Genomic DNA, 24,967 nt, shown 5'->3' on the forward strand with positions numbered 1-24,967 from the left:
TAATTGGGAATATACTAAGAAGGATAGATGAAGTGAGAGATCTTGGCGTACAAGTACACAGGTCCCTGAAGGCAGCAGTTCAAGTAGACAAGGTTGTAAAGAAGGCATATGGAATGCTCTCCTTCAGTGGCAGAGGTATAGAATATAAAAGTAAGGATATAATGTTGGAATTGTATAAAACACTGGTGAGGCCACAACTGGAGTATTATGTGCAGTTCTGGTCACCACATTACAGGAAGGACGTAATAGCTCTGGAGAGAGTGCAGAGGAGGTTTAAAAGAATGTTGCCAGGGTTAGAAAAGTGTAGCTATGAGGAGAGATTGGATAGGTTGGGGTTATTTTCCTTAGAACAAAGAAGGCTAAGAGGTGATTTGATTGAGGTATACAAAATTATGAGGGGAATAGATAGAGTGAACAGGATAAAATTGTTTTCCTTGATGGAGAATTCTAGAACCAAGTGATATAAATTCAAGATAAGTGGCAGAAAGTGTAGGGGGGATATGAGGAAGAACTTTTTTACGCAGAGGGAAGTGGGTGTCTGGAATTCGCTGCCCAAGTTGGTGGTAGAGGCAGAAACTCTAAAGTCTTTTAAAAAGTACTTGGATCTGCACCTTAAGTGCTGTAAACTGTAGGGCTATGGGCCAGGTGCAGGAATGTGGAATTAGAAAGGTCACCTGGGTGTCCTCGGGCTGGCATGGACAAGATGGGTCAAATGGCCTCCTTCTGTGCTGTAACTTTTCTATGGTTCTATGGACTCTCATAACCATGATTAAGACCTAAAGCCATGAATAACAAAGGATTGGGATAAAGGATTAGATTTCTTATTATTTGCAACCATAGATTCTCCGAATGAACTGACTGAATTTAGTCCATTTGAATTGATCTATGGTCATGAAATAAGAGGCCCATTGAAAGTGATGAAGGAAAAGTTCCCAAATCAGAAAGATGAATCTTTCCTGTTGGATTACATGTCCATGTTTCTCACAGGAACATGTAAAGTAGCATGAGGGCAATTAAAAATTTCCCAAGCCAAAATGAATGGATGGGCAGACAAACATGCTACAACTAGAACGTTCCAAGCAGAAGATGAAGTATTGATATTATTATCTTTGCAGGGTGAACCCCTGAAAGTGAAATTCAGCGGCCCCTACAAGATAGTTAGGAGAGTTAGTAAAGTGACTTATCTGATAGACACTCCTGAGTGTAGGAAGAAGAAACCCTTATGTCACATAAACATGTTGAAGCAATATCATCGCAAAAAAGATGATGGGAAAGAGCAAGTGTGCCAGAAGGTAGGAGTAATGGAGGATGACAGAGACAGTAAGAGTAGGGTAGAGGGAGGAGTAGACAGTGCCCTAAACGAACCAAATACAATTCAACTAACCAATCTGAAAATACTGGGACAGTTAGACACTGTTCTCATATTGAGAGGAAGGACCAAGAAAAGATCTAATAAGATTACTTAGGAAGTATAAGGGAATTTCTGGGATACACTTGGATGTACTACATTAGCTAAACAAGTTGATAAGTTCAGGAAAGAGAAGCCGATGGAGTACTTTTCCAAGAAACTAAATCAACATCTGAGGAAGTACTGTACAGTCGAAAAAGAAACTCGAACTTTGTTGTTCTACTTCAACACTTTGAAGTTATGTCTGACACAATAACAAAGAAACGCTAACCTACACAGACCATAATCCACTGGCATTATTGAAAAGTTAAAAATTAAAAATGCGAGATTGTTTAGATGGAGTCTATTGTTTCAACCATTCAATGTAAAGATTGTTCACATTGCCGATAAAGATAAGCTGATCGCAGATGCATTGTCCCGGGTGTAAATACTAAAATAATTTAAAGGGGTAAGAAATGTTGAAGATTGTATAAGGTAGAGCAAGGATGAATGGTTTGATTTGTTGTCCATGTGTCAAATACTTTGTAATGAAAAGCATTTTCAAATGGCGCTTCATCTCTTTTAAGGGTGGAGGCATGTAAGGAACAAATCTTTTTAATTCTGTTTGACTGTGTACGAAAATAATAGTGGCTACAGTTGAAAGACATGTCTACTGGAACAGTGTGAGGGATACATACAATGTCGATATCCTCGAACAGAGTGTGCCATGAACGACAGGATGGTGCTGGAAAGGGGTCCTGGACCAAGGGAGCTGCTTGGCAACAACATTTAATTGGCTTCTGACTAGGTGACCAGGGTTTGCGTGAGAGTAGTGCAGCAGAATATCTCCTAGCCTGAAAGGAAAAAAACCTAAAACCTCTCTCTTCTGTCTGTGTAAGAATTCCAGTAATACTACAATAATATCTAGCTGGCTTTTTCTGCTCATAACACTATAAATTGCTGTCTCTCTGGAATCACCTGTCAGGGTCCTGTTCTGCACACAGTCAGTGTTGGAAACTCAGTCCTGTTACACAGTCAGTGCTGGGACACTCAGTCCTGTTACACACATGCAGTCAGTGCAAGGACAATCAGTCCTGGGATAGACATACAGTTTGTGCAGGGACACTCAGTCCTGTTACACACACATTCACTGCTAGGATACTCATTCCTGTTATACACACATGGTCATTACTGGGACATTCATTCCTGTTATACACACAAAGTCAGTGTGGGGAATCTCAGTCCTGTTATGCACACACAGTCAGTCAGGGGCTCGCAGTGCTGTTAAACACAAATAGTAAGTGCTGGGACACTCAGCGCTGTTAAATAAATAGTCAGTGCTGGGGCACGAAGTCCTGTTACACACACAGTCAGTGTTGGGACACTCATTCCTATTATACACACACAGGCAGTGCTGGAACACTCAGTCCTGTTGTAGACACACAGTCAGTGTGCGGAATCTCAGCCCTGTAATGCACGCACAGTCAGTTCAGGGGCACGCAGTCCTGTTAAACACACACAGTCAGTGCTGGGACATTCAGTCCTGTTAAACACACACAGTCAGTGCTGGGACACTCAGTCCTGTTAAACACACAGAGTCAATGCTGGGACACTCAGTTCTGTTCAACACATTGTTAAACACACACAGTCAGTGCTGGGACACTCAGTCCTGTTATACATACACAGTCAGTGCTGGGGCACAAAGTCCTGTTACACAGTCAGTGTTGCGACACTCAGTCCTGCTATACACACAAAGTCAGTGCTGTGACACTCAGTTCTGTTCAACACATTGTTAAACACACACAGTCAGTGCTGGAACACTCAGCCCTGTTTATCGCACACATTCAGTGCAGGGACACAGTCCTGGTTCTACACACACAGTCAGTGGTAGGACACTAAATCCTGTTATACACACACAATCAGTGCTGGGGCACAAAGTCCTGTTACACACACAGTAAGTGTTGGGACACTGAGTCCTGTTATATACACACAGTCAGTGCTGCGACACTCAGTCCTGTTACACACACAGTCAGTGCTGGGGCACTCATTCCTGTTATATACACACAGTCAGTGCTGGGGCACTCAGTCCTGTTATACACACACAGTCAGTGCTGGGGCACTCAGTCCTGTTACACACACAGTCAGTGCTGGGGCACTCAGTCCTGTTGCACACACAGTCAGTGCTGGGGCACTCAGTCTTGTTATACACACATAGTCAGCACTGGGATACCCAGTCCTGTTATACATACATAGTGTGTGCAGGGACACTAGGTCCGGTTAGACACACATAGTCAATGGTGGGACACACAGTCCTGTTATGCACACACAGTCAGTGCAGGAGCTCGCAGTCCTATTAAAAACACAGTCAGGGTTGGAAAACTCAGTCCTGTTATACACACACAGTAGGTGCAGGGACAATCAGTCCTGTTATTTACACACAGTCAGTGCTGGGATACTCAGCCCCGTTTATCACACACATTCAGTGCAGGGACACAGTCCTGGTTGTACACACACAGTCAGTGCTGGGACACTCTGTCCTGTTATACACACATAGTCAGTGCAGGGACACTCAGTCCTGTTATTTACACACATAGTCAATGGTGGGACACACAGTCCTGTTACGCACACACAGTCAGTGATGGGACACTCAGCCCTGTATATCACACACATTCAGTGCAGGGACACTCAGTCCTGGTTTTGTACACACAGTCAGTTCAGGGACACTCTGTCCTGTTATACATACACAGTCAGTGCAGGGACATTCATTCCTGTTGTACACACATAGTCAGTGTGGGGACACACGGTCCTGTTATACACACACAGGCAGTGCTGGGACACTCAGTCCTGTTATTTACACACAGTCAGTGCAGGGACACACAGTCCTGTTATACACTCTCAGTCAGTGCTGGGATACTCAGTCCTGTTATTTACACACAGTCAGTGCTGGGACACTCAGCCCCGTTTATCACACACTTTCAGTGCAGGGACACTCAGTCCTGGTTGTACACACACAGTCTGTGCAAGGCACTCAATCCTGTTATACACACACAGCCAGTGCAGGGACACTAAGTCCTGTTATAAACACACAGTCAGTGCAGGGACACTAAGTCCTGTTATACACACACAGTGAGTGGTGGGACACGCAGTCCTGTTGCACACACATACTCAGTTGTGGGACACTCAGTCATGTTATACACATACACTCAGTGGTGGGACACTCAGTCCTGTTATACACACACAGTCAGTGTTGGGACACTCAGTCCTGTTATACACATACAATCAGTGCTGGGACGCTCAGTCCTGGCACACGCATACCGTCACTGCTGGGACACTCTGTCCTGTTATACACACACAGTCAATGCTGGGACACTCTGTCCTGTTATACACACATAGTCAGTGTTGGGAAACTCAGTCCTGCTATACACATACAGTCAGTGCTGGGACACTCAGCCCTGTTTATCACACACATTCAGTGCAGGGACACTCAGTCCTGGTTTTGTACACACAGTCAGTGCTGGGACACTCTGTCCTGTTATACACACATAGTCAGTGCAGGGACACTCAGTCCTGTGGTACACACATAGTCAGTACAGGGACACTGTCCTGTTATACACACATAGTCAGTGCAGGGACACTCAGTCCTGTTATACACACACAGTGAGTGGTGAGACACGCAGTCCTGTTGCGCACACATACTCAGTTGTGGGTCACTCAGTCCTGTTATACACACACAGTCAGTGCTAGGACACTCAGTCCGGTTATACACACACAGTCAGTGCTGGGATACTCTGTCCTGTTATACACACATAGTCAGTGGTGGGACACACAGTCCTGTTATACACATACAGTCAGTACAGGGACACTCAGTCCTGTTATTTACACACAGTCAGTGCTGGGACACTCAGCCCCGTTTATCACACACATTCATTGCAGGGACACTCAGCCCCATTTATCACACACATTCAGTGCAGGGACACTCGGTCCTGGTTGTGAACACACAGTCAGTGCTGGGACATTCAGTCCTGTGACACATATACAGTCAGTGCTAGGACACTCAATCCTGTTATTTACACACATTCAGTGCAGGGACACTCAATCCTGTTATACACACACAGTCAGTGCTGGGACACTCAGTCTTGTTATATGCACAGTCAGTGGTGGGACACTCAGTCCTATTGTACACACACAATCAGTGCCGGGACGCTCAGTCCTGCTACACGCATACCGTCAGTTCTGGGACACACAGTCCTTTTATATACATACATTTAGTGCTGGGACCCTCAGTCCTGTTATACACACATAGTCAATGCTGGGACACTCAGTCCTGTTATACACACATAGTCAGTGTTGGGACACTCAGTCCTGTTATACACATACAGTCAGTGCTGGGACACTCTGTCCTGTTATACACACATAGTCAGTGCAGGGACACTCAGTCCTGTTATACACACATAGTCAGTGCAGGGACACTCAGTCCTGTTATTTACACACGGTCAGTGCTGGGACACTCAGCCCTGTTTATCACACACATTCAGTGCAGGGACACTCAGTCCTGGTTTTGTACACACAGTCAGTGCTGGGACACTCTGTCCTGTTATACACACATAGTCAGTGCAGGGACACTCAGTCCTGTGGTACACACATAGTCAGTACAGGGACACTGTCCTGTTATACACACATAGTCAGTGCAGGGACACTCAGTCCTGTTATACACACACAGTGAATGGTGAGACACGCAGTCCTGTTGTGCACACATACTCAGTTGTGGGTCACTCAGTCCTGTTATACACACACAGTCAGTGCTAGGACACTCAGTCCGGTTATACACACACAGTCAGTGCTGGGATACTCTGTCCTGTTATACACACATAGTCAGTGGTGGGACACACAGTCCTGTTATACACATACAGTCAGTACAGGGACACTCAGTCCTGTTACTTACACACAGTCAGTGCAGGGACACAGCCCCATTTATCACACACATTCAGTGCAGGGACACTCGGTCCTGGTTGTGAACACACAGTCAGTGCTGGGACATTCAGTCCTGTGACACACATACAGTCAGTGCTAGGACACTCAATCCTGTTATTTACACACATTCAGTGCAGGGACACTCAATCCTGTTATACACACACAGTCAGTGCTGGGACACTCAGTCTTGTTATATGCACAGTCAGCGGTGGGACACTCAGTCCTGTTATACACACACAGTCAGTGCTGGGACACTCAGTCCTATTGTACACACACAATCAGTGCCGGGACGCTCAGTCCTGCTACACGCATACCGTCAGTGCTGGGACACACAGTCCTTTTATATACATACATTTAGTGCTGGGACCCTCAGTCCTGTTATACACACATAGTCAATGCTGGGACAGTCAGTCCTGTTATACACACATAGTCAGTGTTGGGACACTCAGTCCTGTTATACACATACAGTCAGTGCTGGGACACTCTGTCCTGTTATACACACATAGTCAGTGCAGGGACACTCAGTCCTGTTATACACACATAGTCAGTGCAGGGACACTCAGTCCTGTTATTTACACGCGGTCAGTGCTGGGACACTCAGTCCTGTTATTTACATACAGTCAGTGATGGGACACTCAGCCCAGTTTATCACACACATTCAGTGCAGGGACACTCAGTCCTGGTTTTGTACACACAGTCAGTTCAGGGACACTCTGTCCTGTTATACATACACAGTCAGTCCAGGGACATTCATTCCTGTTGTACACACACAGTCAGTGCGGGGACACTCTATCCTGTTACACACACATATTCAGTGCAGGGAAACTGAGTCCTGTTATACACACACAGTGAGTGGTGGGACACGCAGTCCTGTTGCACACACATACTCAGTTGTGGGTCACTCAGTCCTGTTATACACACACAGTCAGTGCTAGGACAGTCAGTCCTGTTATTTACACACAGTCAGTGCTGGGATACTCAGCCCCGTTTATCACACACATTCAGTGCAGGGACACAGTCCTGGTTGTACACACACAGTCAGTGCTGGGACGCTCTGTCCTGTTATACACACATAGTCAGTGCAGGGACACTCAGTCCTGTTATACACACATAGTCAGTACAGGGACACTGTCCTGTTATACACACATAGTCAGTGCTGGGACACTCAGTCCTGTTATACACACACAGTGAGTGGTGAAACATGCAGTCCTGTTGCGCACACATACTCAGTTGTGGGTCACTCAGTCATGTTATACACACACAGTCAGTGCTAGGACAGTCAGTCCGGTTATACACACACATTCAGTGCTGGGATACTCTGTCCTGTTATACACACATAGTCAGTGGTGGGACACTCAGTCCTGTTATACACACACAGTCAGTGCTGGGACACACAGTCCTGTTATACACATACAGTCAGTGCAGGGACACTCAGTCCTGTTATTTACACACAGTCAGTGCTGGGACACTCAGCCCCGTTTATCACACACATTCAGTGCAGGGACACTCAGCCCCATTTATCACACACATTCAGTGCAGGGACACTCGGTCCTGGTTGTGAACACACAGTCAGTGCTGGGACACTCAGTCTTGTTATATGCACAGTCAGTGGTGGGACACTCAGTCCTGTTATACACACACAGTCAGTGCTGGGACACTCAGTCCTGTTATACACACATAGACAGTGCTGGGACACACAGTCCTGTTATACACACATAGTCAGTGCAGGGACACTCTGTCCTGTTATACACACACAGGCAGTGCTGGGACACTCAGTCCTGTTATTTACACACAGTCAGTGCAGGGACATTCATTCCTGTTGTACACACACAGTCAGTGCAGGGAATCTCAGACCTGTTATACAGGCACAGTCAGTGCAGGGACACTCAATCCTGTTATACACACACAGCCAGTGCAGGGACACTAAGTCCTGTTATAAACACACAGTCAGTGCAGGGACACTAAGTCCTGTTATACACACACAGTGAGTGGTGGGACACGCAGTCCTGTTGCACACACATACTCAGTTGTGGGACACTCAGTCATGTTATACACATACACTCAGTGGTGGGACACTCAGTCCTGTTATACACACACAGTCAGTGTTGGGACACTCAGTCCTGTTATACACATACAATCAGTGCTGGGACGCTCAGTCCGGGTAACTCTTTCAAGTACAAACCCGTTTCCATCTGTTTCAGATGAAGTTATATTGTTTCATAGTTTTGCTATTGTGAGATTTGAACTCTTGATCTTAGGGTTACAAACCCAGTACCATAACCACTTGGCTATTTAGGCCAAGCCGTTAAGAGGATGTAACTCTTTCGAGTACAAACCCGTTTCCATCTGTTTCAGATGAAGTTACGTTGTTTCATAGTTTGCCATTGTGAGATTTGAACTCTTGATCTTGGGGTTACAAACCCAGTACCATAACCACTTAGCTATTTAGGCCAAGCTAAAGTCATGATTATCAGTTGAAGCAGATCATTGTAACTCTTTCGAGTACAAACACGTTTCCATCTGTTCCTATTCAGATGAAGTTACATTGTTTCATAGTTTGCCATTGTGAGATTTGAACTCTTGATCTTGGGGTTACAAACCCAGTACCATAACCACTTGGTACACGCATACCGTCACTGCTGGGACACTCTGTCCTGTTATACACACACAGTCAATGCTGGGACACTCTGTCCTGTTATACACACATAGTCAGTGTTGGGAAACTCAGTCCTGCTATACACATACAGTCAGTGCTGGGACACTCAGTCCTGTTATACACACACAATCAGTGCTGGGACACTCTGTCCTGTTATACACACATAGTCAGTGCAGGGACACTCAGTCCTGTTATACACACATAGTCAGTGCAGGGACACTCAGTCCTGTTATTTACACACGGTCAGTGCTGGGACACTCAGTCCTGTTATTTACATACAGTCAGTGCTGGGACACTCAGCCCTGTTTATCACACACATTCAGTGCAGGGACACTCAGTCCTGGTTTTGTACACACAGTCAGTGCTGGGACACTCTGTCCTGTTATACACACATAGTCAGTGCAGGGACACTCAGTCCTGTGGTACACACATAGTCAGTACAGGGACACTGTCCTGTTATACACACATAGTCAGTGCAGGGACACTCAGTCCTGTTATACACACACAGTGAGTGGTGAGACACACAGTCCTGTTGCGCACACATACTCAGTTGTGGGTCACTCAGTCCTGTTATACACACACAGTCAGTGCTGGGACACTCAGCCCCGTTTATCACACACATTCAGTGCAGGGACACTCAGCCCCATTTATCACACACATTCAGTGCAGGGACACTCGGTCCTGGTTGTGAACACACAGTCAGTGCTGGGACATTCAGTCCTGTGACACACATACAGTCAGTGCTAGGACACTCAATCCTGTTATTTACACACATTCAGTGCAGGGACACTCAATCCTGTTATACACACACAGTCAGTGCAGGGACACTCAGTCTTGTTATATGCACAGTCAGTGGTGGGACACTCAGTCCTGTTATACACACACAGTCAGTGCTGGGACACTCAGTCCTATTGTACACACACAATCAGTGCCGGGACGCTCAGTCCTGCTACACGCATACCGTCAGTTCTGGGACACACAGTCCTTTTATATACATACATTTAGTGCTGGGACCCTCAGTCCTGTTATACACACACAGTCAGTGCTGGGACACTCAGTCCTATTGTACACACACAATCAGTGCCGGGACGCTCAGTCCTGCTACACGCATACCGTCAGTGCTGGGACACACAGTCCTTTTATATACATACATTTAGTGCTGGGACCCTCAGTCCTGTTATACACACATAGTCAATGCTGGGACACTCAGTCCTGTTATACACACACAGTCAGTGCAGGGACAGTCAGTCCTGTTATACACACATAGTCAGTGCAGGGACACTCAGTCCTGTTATTTACACACGGTCAGTGCTGGGACACTCAGTCCTGTTATTTACATACAGTCAGTGCTGGGACACTCAGCACTGTTTATCACACACATTCAGTGCAGGGACACTCAGTCCTGGTTTTGTACACACAGTCAGTGCTGGGACACTCTGTCCTGTTATACACACATAGTCAGTGCAGGGACACTCAGTCCTGTGGTACACACATAGTCAGTACAGGGACACTGTCCTGTTATACACACATAGTCAGTGCAGGGACACTCAGTCCTGTTATACACACACAGTGAGTGGTGAGACACGCAGACCTGTTGCGCACACATACTCAGTTGTGGGTCACTCAGTCCTGTTATACACACACAGTCAGTGCTGGGACACTCAGCCCCGTTTATCACACACATTCAGTGCAGGGACACTCAGCCCCATTTATCACACACATTCAGTGCAGGGACACTCGGTCCTGGTTGTGAACACACAGTCAGTGCTGGGACATTCAGTCCTGTGACACACATACAGTCAGTGCTAGGACACTCAATCCTGTTATTTATACACATTCAGTGCAGGGACACTCAATCCTGTTATACACACACAGTCAGTGCTGGGACACTCAGTCTTGTTATATGCACAGTCAGTGGTGGGACACTCAGTCCTGTTATACACACACAGTCAGTGCTGGGACACTCAGTCCTATTGTACACACACAATCAGTGCCGGGACGCTCAGTCCTGCTACACGCATACCGTCAGTGCTGGGACACACAGTCCTTTTATATACATACATTTAGTGCTGGGACCCTCAGTCCTGTTATACACACATAGTCAATGCTGGGACACTCAGTCCTGTTATACACACACAGTCAGTGCTGGGACACTCAGTCCTTTTATACACACACAGTCAATGCTGGGACACTCTGTCCTGTTATACACACATAGTCAGTGTTGGGACACTCAGTCCTGTTATGCACACATAGTCAGTGCTGGGACACTCAATCCTGTTATACACACACAGTCAGTGCTGGGACACTCAGTCCTGTTATACGCACAGTCAGTGGTGGGACACTCAGTCCTGTTATACACACACAGTCAGTGCTAGGACACTCAGTCCTGTTATACATACATAGACAGTGCTGGGACACTCAGTCCTGTTATACACACATAGTCAGTGCAGGGACACTCTGTCCTGTTATACACACACAGGCAGTGCTGGGACACCCAGTCCTGTTATTTACACACCGTCAGTGCTGGGACGTTCAGTCCTGTTATTTACACACAGTCAGTGCAGGGACATTCATTCCTGTTGTACACACACAGTCAGTGAGGGGAATCTCAGCCCTGTTATGCACGCACAGTCAGTTCAGGGACACTCAGTCCTGTTATACACACACAGTCAGTGCAGGGACACTCAGTCCTGTTATACACACACAGTCAGTGCTGGGACATTCATTCAGTCCTGTTTCCACACACAGTCAGTGCTGTGACATTCATTCCTCTTAAACACACACAGTCAGTCTGGGACACTCAGTCCTGTTACACACACAGTCAGTGCGGGGATACTCTGTCCTGTTATACACACATAGTCAGTGCAGGGACACTCAGTCCTGTTATTTACACACGGTCAGTGCTGGGACACTCAGCCCCGTTTATCACACACATTCAGTGCAGGGACACTCAGCCCCATTTATCACACACATTCAGTGCAGGGACACTCGGTCCTGGTTGTGAACACACAGTCAGTGCTGGGACATTCAGTCCTGTGACACACATACAGTCAGTGCTAGGACACTCAATCCTGTTATTTACACACATTCAGTGCAGGGACACTCAATCCTGTTATACACACACAGTCAGTGCTGGGACACTCAGTCTTGTTATATGCACAGTCAGTGGTGGGACACTCAGTCCTGTTATACACACACAGTCAGTGCTGGGACACTCAGTCCTATTGTACACACACAATCAGTGCCGGGACGCTCAGTCCTGCTACACGCATACCGTCAGTGCTGGGACACACAGTCCTTTTATATACATACATTTAGTGCTGGGACCCTCAGTCCTGTTATACACACATAGTCAATGCTGGGACACTCAGTCCTGTTATACACACACAGTCAGTGCAGGGACACTCAGTCCTGTTATACACACATAGTCAGTGCAGGGACACTCAGTCCTGTTATTTACACACGGTCAGTGCTGGGACACTCAGTCCTGTTATTTACATACAGTCAGTGCTGGGACACTCAGCCCTGTTTATCACACACATTCAGTGCAGGGACACTCAGTCCTGGTTTTGTACACACAGTCAGTGCTGGGACACTCTGTCCTGTTATACACACATAGTCAGTGCAGGGACACTCAGTCCTGTGGTACACACATAGTCAGTACAGGGACACTGTCCTGTTATACACACATAGTCAGTGCAGGGACACTCAGTCCTGTTATACACACACAGTGAGTGGTGAGACACGCAGTCCTGTTGCGCACACATACTCAGTTGTGGGTCACTCAGTCCTGTTATACACACACAGTCAGTGCTGGGACACTCAGCCCCGTTTATCACACACATTCAGTGCAGGGACACTCAGCCCCATTTATCACACACATTCAGTGCAGGGACACTCGGTCCTGGTTGTGAACACACAGTCAGTGCTGGGACATTCAGTCCTGTGACACACATACAGTCAGTGCTAGGACACTCAATCCTGTTATTTACACACATTCAGTGCAGGGACACTCAATCCTGTTATACACACACAGTCAGTGCTGGGACACTCAGTCTTGTTATATGCACAGTCAGTGGTGGGACACTCAGTCCTGTTATACACACACAGTCAGTGCTGGGACACTCAGTCCTATTGTACACACACAATCAGTGCCGGGACGCTCAGTCCTGCTACACGCATACCGTCAGTGCTGGGACACACAGTCCTTTTATATACATACATTTAGTGCTGGGACCCTCAGTCCTGTTATACACACATAGTCAATGCTGGGACACTCAGTCCTGTTATACACACACAGTCAGTGCTGGGACACTCAGTCCTTTTATACACACACAGTCAATGCTGGGACACTCTGTCCTGTTATACACACATAGTCAGTGTTGGGACACTCAGTCCTGTTATGCACACATAGTCAGTGCTGGGACACTCAATCCTGTTATACACACACAGTCAGTGCTGGGACACTCAGTCCTGTTATACGCACAGTCAGTGGTGGGACACTCAGTCCTGTTATACACACACAGTCAGTGCTAGGACACTCAGTCCTGTTATACATACATAGACAGTGCTGGGACACTCAGTCCTGTTATACACACATAGTCAGTGCAGGGACACTCTGTCCTGTTATACACACACAGGCAGTGCTGGGACACCCAGTCCTGTTATTTACACACCGTCAGTGCTGGGACGTTCAGTCCTGTTATTTACACACAGTCAGTGCAGGGACATTCATTCCTGTTGTACACACACAGTCAGTGAGGGGAATCTCAGCCCTGTTATGCACGCACAGTCAGTTCAGGGACACTCAGTCCTGTTATACACACACAGTCAGTGCAGGACACTCAGTCCTGTTATACACACACAGTCAGTGCTGGGACATTCATTCAGTCCTGTTTCCACACACAGTCAGTGCTGTGACATTCATTCCTCTTAAACACACACAGTCAGTCTGGGACACTCAGTCCTGTTACACACACAGTCAGTGCGGGGATACTCTGTCCTGTTATACACACATAGTCAGTGCAGGGACACTCAGTCCTGTTATTTACACACGGTCAGTGCTGGGACACTCAGCCCTGTTTATCACACACATTCAGTGCAGGGACACTCTGTCCTGTTATACATACACAGTCAGTGCAGGGACATTCATTCCTGTTGTACACACACAGTCAGTGCGGGGACATACGGTCCTGTTATACACGCATTGTCAGTGCAGGGACACTCAGTCCTGTTATACACGCACAGTGAGTGGTGAGACACGCAGTCCTGTTGCGCACACATACTCAGTTGTGGGTCACTCAGTCATCTTATACACACACAGTCAGTGCTAGGACACTCAGTCCAGTTATAAACACACAGTCAGTGCTGGGATACTCTGTCCTGTTATACATACATAGTCAGTGGTGGGACACTCAGTCCTGTTATACACACACAGTCAGTGCTGGGACACTCAGTCCTGTTATACGCACAGTCAGTGGTGGGACACTCAGTCCTGTTGTACACACACAGTCAGTGCTGGTACACTCAGTCCTGTTATACACACATAGACAGTGCTGGGACACTCAGTCCTGTTATACACACATAGTCAGTGCAGGGACACTCAGTCCTGTTATTTACACACATTCAGTGCAGGGACACTCAGTCCTGGTTGTACACACAGTCAGTGCTAGGACACTCAATTCTGTTATACACACACAGTCAGTGCTGGCACACTCAGTCCTGTTAAACGCACAGTCAGTGGTGGGACACTCAGTCCTGTTATACACACACAGTCAGTGCAGGGACACTCAGTCCTGTTATACACACACAGTCAGTGCTGGGACACACAGACCTGTTATACACTCTCAGTCAGTGCTGGGATACTCAGTCCTGTTAGACACACATAGTCAGTGGTGGGACACACAGTCCTGTTATGCACACACAGTCAGTGCAGGAGCTCGCAGTCCTATTAAACACACAGTCAGGGTTGGAAAACTCAGTCCTGTTATACACACACAGTAGGTGCAGGGACAATCAGTCCTGTTATTTACACACAGTCAGTGCTGGGATACTCAGCCCCGTTTATCACACACATTCAGTGCAGGGACACAGTCCTGGTTGTACAAATACAGTCAGTGCTGGGACACTCTGTCCTGTTATACACACATAGTCAGCGCAGGGACACTCAGTCCTGTTATACACACATAGTCAGTGCAGGGACACTCAGTCCTGTTATTTACACACGGTCAGTGCTGGGACACTCAGTCCTGTTATTTACATACAGTCAGTGATGGGACACTCAGCCCTGTTTATCACACACATTCAGTGCAGGGACACTCAGTCCTGGTTTTGTACACACAGTCAGTTCAGGGACACTCTGTCCTGTTATACATACACAGTCATTGCAGGGACATTCATTCCTGTTGTACACACACAGTCAGTGCAGGGACACACGGTCCTGTTATACACACATAGTCAGTGCAGGGACACTCTGTCCTGTTACACACACATATTCAGTGCAGGGACACTGAGTCCTGTTATACACACACAGTGAGTGGTGGGACACGCAGTCCTGTTGCACACACATACTCAGTTGTGGGACCCTCAGTCATGTTATACACACACAGTCAGTGCTAGGACACTCAGTCCGGTTATACACACACAGTCAGGGGTGGGACACTCAGTCCTGTTGTACACACACAATCAGTGCCGGGACGCTCAGCCCTGCTACACGCATATCGTCAGTGCTGGAACACACAGTCCTTTTATATACACACATTCAGTGCTGGGACACACAGTCCTTTTATATACACACATTCAGTGCTGGGACACTCAGTCCTGTTATACACACACAGTCAGTGCTGGGACACTCAGTCCTGTTATACACACACATTCAGTGCTGGGACACTCAGTCCTGTTATATACACATAGTCAGTGTTGGGACACTCAGTCCTTTTATACACACACAGTCAGTGCTGGGACACCCAGTCCTGTTATACACACATAGTCAGTGCTGGGACACTCAGTCCTGTTATACACACACAGTCAGTGCTGGGACACACAGTCCTGTTATACACATATAGTCAGTGCTGGGACACTCAGTCCTGTTATACACACACATTCAGTGCAGGGACACTCAGTCCTGGTTTTGTACACACAGTCAGTTCTGGGACACTCTGTCCTGTTATACATACACAGTCAGTCCAGGGACATTCATTCCTGTTGTACACACACAGTCAGTGTGGGGACACACGGTCCTGTCATACACACATAGTCAGTTCAGGGACACTCAGTCCTGTTATACACACACAGTGAGTGGTGGGACACGCAGTCCTGTTGCACACACATACTCAGTTGTGGGACACTCAGTCATGTTATACACACACAGTCAGTGCTAGGACACTCAGTCCGGTTATACACACACAGTCAGGGGTGGGACACTCAGTCCTGTTGTACGCACACAATCAGCGCCGGGACGCTCAGTCCTGCTACACGCATATCGTCAGTGCTGGGACACACAGTCCTTTTATATACACACATTCAGTGCTGGGACACACAGTCCTTTTATATACACACATTCAGTGCTGGGACACTCAGTCCTGTTATACACACACAGTCAGTGCTGGGACACACAGTCCTGTTATACACACACATTCAGTGCTGGGACACTCAGTCCTGTTATACACACATAGTCAGTGCAGGGACACTCAGTCCTGTTATACGCACATAGTCAGTGCAAGGACACTCAGTCCTGTTATATACACATAGTCAGTGTTGGGACACTCAGTCCTGTTATACACACACAGTCAGTGCTGGGACACTCAGTCCTGTTATACAAACATATTTAGTGCAGGGACACTCAGTCCTGTTATACACACACAGTCAGTGCAGGGACACTCTGTCCTGTTATACACACACAGTCAGTGCAGGGACACTCTGTCCTGTTATACACAGACAGTCAGTGCTGGGACACTCAGTCCTGTTATTTACACACATTCAGTTCAGGGACATTCATTCCTGTTGTACACACACAGTCAGTGCGGGGAATCTCAGCCCTGTTATGCACGCACAGTCAGTTCAGGGACACTCTATCCTGCTATACACACACAGTCAGTGCTGGGATACTCAGTCCTGTTATTTACACACAGTCAGTGCTGGGAAACTCAGCCCTGTTTATCACACACATTCAGTGCAGGGACACTCAGTCCTGGTTGTACATACACAGTCTGTGCAAGGCACTCAATCCTGTTATACACACACAGCCAGTGCAGGGACACTCAGTCCTGTTATAAACACACAGTCAGTGCAGGGACACTCTGTCCTGTTACACACACATATTCAGTGCAGGGACACTAAGTCCTGTTATACACACACAGTGAGTGGTGGGACACGCAGTCCTGTTGCACACACATACTCGGCTGTGGGACACTCAGTCATGTTATACACACACAGTCAATGCTGGGACATTCAGTCCAGTTATACACACACAGTCAGTGGTGGGACACTCAGTCCTGTTAGACACACAAAGTCAGTGCTGGGACATTCATTCAGTCCTGTTTCCACACACAGTCAGTGCTGTGACATTCATTCCTCTTAAACACACACAGTCAGTCTGGGACACTCAGTCCTGTTACACACACAGTCAGTGCTGGGATACTCTGTCCTGTTATAAACACACAGTCAGTGCTGGGACACTCAGTCCTGTTATACGCACACAGTCAGTATTGGGACACTCAGTCCTGTTATACACACACAGTCAGTGCTGGGACTCTCAGTCCCGTTACGCACACACAGTCAGTACTGGGATACTCAGTCCTGTGAGACACACACATTCAGTACAGGGACACTCAGTCCTGGTTGTACACACACAATCAGTGCTGGGACGCTCAGTCATGTTAAACACACACAGTCAGTGCTGGGACGCTCAGTCATGTTACACACACACAGTCAGTGCTGGGACACTCAGTCCTGTTACACACATAGTCCGTGCTGGGACACTCAGTCCTGTTACACACTCATAGTTACTGCTGGGACACTGAGTCCTGTTACACACACAGTCCATGCTGGGACAAACTGCCATTGCAATACTAGGCCAGTTCTTACCGGTACAGATGTTTGTTTACTTGCGTTTTCAGGAACTTTGATAACATCTTCACTCTGGGGAATTGGGAAATTGCAATGAATCAATTTCTCTGAAGATTAAAAATCAATGCTTGCAATCTTTTTCATAATGAACTTTTGCCAAACTGATTAAAGTATTCAATTTAATAAAAGAAGGAGATAGTGAGCAGCCGTGAGGGAGTGTGAGCGATAGTGACAATGAGTGAGGGATAGTGAGTGATAGTGAGGGATATTGAGGGAGAGTGAGTGTTATTGCAAAAAAGTGAGTGAGAGTGAGGGATAGTGAAAGATAGTAGAAGATATTGAGGGATAGTGACAAATATTGAGGGAAAGTAAGGAATAGCGAGTGTTAGTGAGAAAAAGTGAGGGATAGTGTGATAGTGAGGGAGAGTGAGGGATAGTGAGGGGTAGTGAATGTTAATGGGAAATAGTGAGGGAGAGTAAGGAATCATGAGGGACAGTGAGAGATAATGAGGGAGTGTAAGGGACAGTGAGAAATAATGGGAGATAGTGAGTGATAGTGAAAGAGTGTGCGGGATAGTGAGGGATAGTGAGGGTTGAAGAGGAATGGTGAAGGGTGGTCTCAGTGTATCTGGAGAACTCAAATACAAGGGGGTAAACTCATGCCTCAGCTGGACAAAGCCCTGGTTAAACCACCCCTGGGGTTACAGGGAACAGTTGTGGGAACCAAATCTTAGGAAGGAATCTTACGAGCCTTGGATGGAGTGAAGTCTAGATTTCCCAAAGTCACATTATGCAGAGAGATTACACAAACTGGGCTGGTATTCTTGGGAAGTCTAGATGGTTAAGGGGTTGTTTGATGAAAATTTTTAAGATGTTAACGGGAACAGAGAGAGGGTGATAGAGAGAAGCTATTTACACTGGTTGGAGAGTCTGGGACTCACAGGCAGAGTCTACAAATTAGAGCCAGAGCTTTCAGGAGTGAAATGAGGAAACAATTATTCACACTAAGGGCAGTAGAAGTTTGTAACTCTCTTCCACAAATGGCAATTGATGTTAGATCAATTATTAATTTTAAACCTGAGATTGATCGATTTTTGTTCTCCAAAGGTATTAAGGATCGGGTCAAAGGCAATTGATGGAGTTTGGTCACAGGTCATATTAGTATAATTTATTAAGTATAAATTAATTAAGAAAATAATACATTAATTAACACATCATAAAGATGGCAGGGCAGTTGATGTGTTGTAATTGCAGAATGTGGGAGTTCTTGGACACCAGTGTCACCTCAGGCAAAGACATCTGCATTAAGTGTCAGCGGCTTGAGGAGTGTCTTGAGTTGGAGGCTGAACTGCAGACACTGTGATGCATCAGCGAGGGCAAAAGTTACCTGGACACTTTGTTACAGGATGCAGTCGCACCCCTTAAGTTATAGGGTCTTCTGATTTGATCAGTCGTCAGTGACAGGAGGGTGTGACTGTGAGTGAGACAGGTAAGGGGATTGAGAAGGTATAACTGGAGAGCCTCAGCCCTTGCAACCGTCCAGTAGGTTCAAGGTTCTTGCAGCTTATGGGGACAAAAGCAGGGGCTGCAGGTTGGATAAGCGAGTTGACCAAGGCACTGTGGTACAGGAAGCCATTCAAGTTGGGGGACTTATTCAGAATGTAGTGGTAGTTGGAGACAGTGTTGTCAGGAAGATTGACACAGATCTCTTCATTCATGATCGTAAGTCCAGAAGGCTGTGTTGCCTGCCCGGTGCCAGGGTTCAGGACATATGCTCTGGGCTGTAGAGGAACTTGCAGTGGGAGAGAGAGGATCTAATTGTCATGGATCATGTTAACAACATAGAGAGGAATAGGAAAGAGATTCTGCTTTGGGAGTTTGAGCAAGGAGCTAAATTAAAAAATAGAACCTCAGAGGTAACAATCTCTGGATTATAACCTGAGCCATGAATAAATTGACATAGGGTAAATAAAATTAGAGGGATGAATGTGCAGCTGAAAGACTGGTATGGGAGAAATGGGTTTCGATTCATGGGGCACTGGCACCAGTACAGGGGAAATTGGGAGCTGTACCGTAGGGATGGTTTTCACCAGAACCATGCTGGAAAAATGTTCTGGTGAATCATATAACTAGGACGGTAGAGAGGGCTTTAAATGAAATAGTGGGGGGGTCGGGGCTGGGGAAGGGATCATGTGAGAGGAGATGTAGTAATTCAAAGAGTAACAATGAGATTTTAGAGCAGGATAATGATTGGGTGAAAGTAACCAGAGTGTGGCAGGAAGGGACAGAGAGTACAAATTTAACAGTGCATCAGCAGATAAGGCCAGATTGCAAAAATTGTAAAAAGGCAGCATTAAATGCTCTGTATCTGAATGCACGTGGTATTCGTAACAAAATGGACGATTTATTAGCACTGATAGAAATAAATATGTATGACCTGATAACCATTACAGAGACATGGTTGCAAGGTGACCAAGGCTGGGACCTGAATGTTGAAGGGTAACTGACATTTCAGAATGACAGGAGAAGATGGTGGGTAGCTCTTTTAACCAAGGAGTCATTAGTATAGTCGTGAGATAGGGCAAGATGTTTGGGTAAAGATAAGAAATAGGAAAGGTAAGAGGTCACTTGTGGGAGTAGTTTATTGGCTCCCTAGCAGTAGTTACACTGTAGGTCAGAGCATACAGTAAAAAATAAATGAGGTGGGTAAGAAAAGGATCGTAATAATCATGGGTGACTTTGATCTAAATTAGATTAGATGAATCAGATTGACAAAGGTAGCCTGGATAATGAGTTAATACAGTGAATTCAGGAGAGTTTCTTAAAGCAGCACGTTCTAGAGCCAACCAGGGAACAGGTTATTCTAGACTTGGGAATGTGCAATGAGACAGGATTAATCAATAACCTCACGGTAAAGGAGACTTTAGGTGACAACGATCACCACACGATCGAACTTCACATTCAGTTTGAAGGGGGGAAGTGCGGGTCTAAGACTAGTGTTTCAAACCTGAATAAGGGTAATTATAAGTGTATGTAGGCAGAGCTAGCTAAAGTGAACTGGGAAACTAGGCTAAAAGGTAGGGCAGTACAGATCCAGGGGCAGACTTTTAAGGAAATACTTAATAACACTCAGCAAAGATGTATCCCAGTAAATAAAAACTATTTGAGAAGGAAGCATCATCCGTGGCAGAATAAAGAATGGAAAGATAGTGTCAAATTGAAAGAAACACTGTACAAATCTGCAGAGGTTATTGGTCAGGAGATTGGTCAGATTTTTAGAACCATCAAAGAATGGCTAAAAAATGATTAAGGAGGGAAGAAGTTGAGTATGAGAGAAATCCAGCCAGTAATAAAGAAAGAGATAGAAAGAGTTTCTACATGTATTTAAGTAGGAAAAGAGTAACTAAAGCTAGTGTTGGTCCTCTAGAGAGTGAGTTTGTGGGATTGGTGAGCCAACGGGAAGCAGAGAGTAGGGATAAAGGATGGCACCGATATACAGTCGGGAGGGAGTTGCCCTGGGAGTCCTCAACATCGGCTCTGGACCCCATGAAGTCTAAAGGCATCAGGCCAAACATGGGCAAGGAAACCTCCTGCTGATTACCATGTACCACACTCCCTCAGCTGATGAATCAGTGCTCCTCCATGTTGAACATCACTTGGAGGAAGCACTGAGGGTGGCAAGGATGCAAAATGTACTTTAGGAGTGACCACCACACAGTGATTGTGGAGATGAAGCCCCGCTTTCACATTGAGGATACCCTCCAACCTGCTGTGTGGCACTACCACCATGCTAAATGGGATAGATTTCAGACAGGTCTAGCAACTCGAGACTGAGCATCCATGAGGCACTGTGGGCCATCAGCAGCAGCAGAATTGTACTCAAATACAATCTGTAACCTCATGGCCTGACATATCCCCCTCTCAACCATTACCATCAACCCTGGTTCAATCAGGAGGGCATGCCAGGAGCAGCACCAGGCATACCTAAAAATGAGGTGTCAACCTGGTGAAGCCATAACACAGGACTACTTGTGTGCCAAACAGCTTAAGCAGTAAGTGATAGACAGAGCTAAGTGATCCCACGACCAACAGATCAGATCTAAGTTCTGCAGTCCTGCCACATGCAGTCGTGAATGATGGTGGACAATTCAACAACTCACTGGAGGAGGAGGCTCTACTAATAATAATCAATGATGGGGAAAGCCCAGCACATCAGAGCAAAAGATAAGGCATTTGCTACAATCTTCAGCCAGAAGTGCTGAGTGGACAATCCATCTCGGCCTCCTCTGGAAGTCCCCAGTATCACAAATGCCAGTCTTCAGACAAATCGATTCACTCCACATAATATCAAGAAATGGCTCAAGGCGCTGGAAACTGCAAAGCCTATAGGCCCTGACAATATTCCAGCAATAGTACTGAAGACTTGTGCTCCAGACCTTGTCAAGCCCCTAGCTAAGCTGTTCCAGTACAGCTACAACACTGGCATCTACTTGGCTGTGTGGAAAATTGCCCAGGTATGTCCAGCACACAAAAAGCAGGACAAATCCAACAGGGCCAATTACCGCTCCATTAGTCTACCCTCAATCATCAGTGAAGTAATGGAAGGGGTCATCAACAGTGCTATCAAGTGGCACTTGATTAACAAATAACCTGCTCGCTGACACTCAGTTTGGGGTCCGCCAGGGCCACTCGGCTCCTGATCTTATTACAGCCTTGGTTCACACATGAACAAAAGAGCTGAGCTCCTGAGGTGAGGTGAGTATGACTGCCCTTGACGTCAAGGCTGCATTTGACTGAGTGTGGCATCAAGGAGCCCTATCAAAACTGGAGTTAATAGGAATCAGGTGGAAAACTCTCCACTGGTTGGAGTCATGCCTAGCACAAAGGAAGATGGTTGTGGTTGTTGGCGGTCAGTCATCTCAGCTCCAGGATATCACTGCAGGAGTTCCTCAGGGTAATGTCCTCAGCCCAACCATCTTCAGCTGCTTCATCAATGATCTTCCTTCCATCATAGGGTCAGAAATGGGGATGTTCGCTGATGATTGCACAATGTTCACCACCATTCACGACTCCACAGATAGTGAAACAGTCCATGGCCAAAAACAACAAGGCCTGGACAATATCCAGGCTTAGCTGACAAGTGGCAAGTAACATTCGCACCACACAAATGCCAGGCAATGACCATCTCCAGCAAGAGGGAATCTAACTATTGCCCCTTAACGTTCAATGGCATTACCATCACTGAAGCCCCCACTATCAACATCCTGGGGGCTGCCATTGGCCAGAAACTGAACTAGACTAGCCATATAAATACTGTGGCTACAAAAGCAGGATAGAGGCTAGGAATCCTGCAGCAAGTAACTCACCTCCTGACTCCCCAAAGCCTGTCCACCATCTACAAGGCACAAGTCAGGAGTATGATGGAATACTCCCCACTTGCCTGGATGAATGCAGTTCCCACAACACTCAAGAAGCTCGGCACCACCCAGGGCAAAGCAGCCCGCTTGATTGGCGCCCCATTTACCAACTTAAACATTCACTCCCTCCACCACCGATGCACAGTGGCAGCAGCGTGTACCATCTACAAGATGCACTGCAGGAATTCATCAAGGCTCCTTTGGCAGCACCTTCCAAACCCACGGCCGGTACCATCTAGAAGGACAAGGGCAGCAGATAGATGGGAACACCACCAACTGGAAGTTCCCCTCAAAGCCACCCACCATCTTGACTTGGAAATATATCGCCTTTCCTTCACTGTCACTGGATCAAAATCCTGAAACTCCCTCCCTAACAGCACTGTGGGTGTACCTACACCACATGGACTGCAGCAGTTTAAGAAGGTAGCTCACCACCACCTTCTCAAGGGCAATTAAGGACAGGCAATAAATGCTGACCTAGCCAGTGATACTCACATCCTATGAATGAATAAATAAATAAATAAAATTATGATCTGCATAAATTCTGGGTTGAAATCACAACTGGGAATCAGGAGCAATTAGTGCAACAGGGAAATGGAGAAGAGATGAGAAGAAAAAGCAGGAGAGGGTGAAGAGGTCAGGAGGAAAAGTTTACAGCTTATGGCTTACATCAGATGTTCTAGTGGGTTTGGTGAAGCACAGCAGGAAGGTGATTACTATCCATGTGTTCATTCTGGTAACTGATCGAATTCTGCAAAAAGAAACATTCATTAAACCACGAGTGGAAAGCACCCAGCAATCTTGGGAATTGACAGAAGTAACAAACAATTAGCTAAATCTATGAAGGGAGATTGCAACTATTCCAATGTTCTCTTGGCCAGTTTCCTATCTTCCACTATCTATAAATTCAGCTCATCCAAAACTCTGCTGTCTGCATCCTAACCCCTCCTGAGTCCCATTCACCCTCCACCCGCTATGCTTGCTGACTTACATTGCCTCCTGGCCTGGCAGCACCTTTGTTTTAAAATTCTGCTTCTCATGTTCAAATCCCTCCATGGCCTCATCCACCCCTTAGCTCTGTAATCTCCTCCATTCCATAGCTCTCTGAGAGCTCTGCACTCCTCTAATTCTTCCCTCTTGAGCATTCCTGATCCATGTTCCAACATTGTTAGCTGTGCCTTCAGATGCCTAGGTCTATACTCTGGAATACCCTCCCTAAACCCCTCTTACTAAACCTGAAATGAGGGGATTGATTGTACTATGAGAGAGGCTGAGTAAACTGGGTTTACATTCTCTGGGGTTTAGAAGAATGAGAGGCAATCTCATTGAAACATACAAAATTCTGAAGGGGTTTGATAGGGTGGATGCTGTGGGATTGTTTCCACTAGGTCAGGGAATCTAAAACGCGGGGGCACAGTCTCAGGATAAGGGGCTGATCATTGAGGACTGAGATGAGGAGATTTTTCTCCA

At 46.5% G+C, this 24,967-nt stretch overlaps 1 protein-coding gene across 1 annotated transcript in view; it reads right to left on the reverse strand.

The window, feature by feature from the left end:
* Positions 1 to 24,242, reverse strand: part of serpinf2b (serpin peptidase inhibitor, clade F (alpha-2 antiplasmin, pigment epithelium derived factor), member 2b) — an 83,022-nt gene extending 58,780 nt beyond the window's left edge. The window contains exons 1-2 of the mRNA XM_041198164.1: positions 24,167 to 24,242; positions 18,099 to 18,152 (exon numbers count right to left, since the gene is read on the reverse strand). Of these exons, the coding sequence (XP_041054098.1) occupies positions 18,099 to 18,152; positions 24,167 to 24,229 (117 nt within the window). The 5' untranslated portion in view covers positions 24,230 to 24,242. The remainder of the gene's footprint in view (positions 1 to 18,098; positions 18,153 to 24,166) is intronic.
* Positions 24,243 to 24,967: the final 725 nt, after the last annotated feature.

Source organism: Carcharodon carcharias, chromosome 10 (assembly GCF_017639515.1).
Source record: "Carcharodon carcharias isolate sCarCar2 chromosome 10, sCarCar2.pri, whole genome shotgun sequence".
Lineage (NCBI taxonomy): Eukaryota > Metazoa > Chordata > Chondrichthyes > Lamniformes > Lamnidae > Carcharodon > Carcharodon carcharias.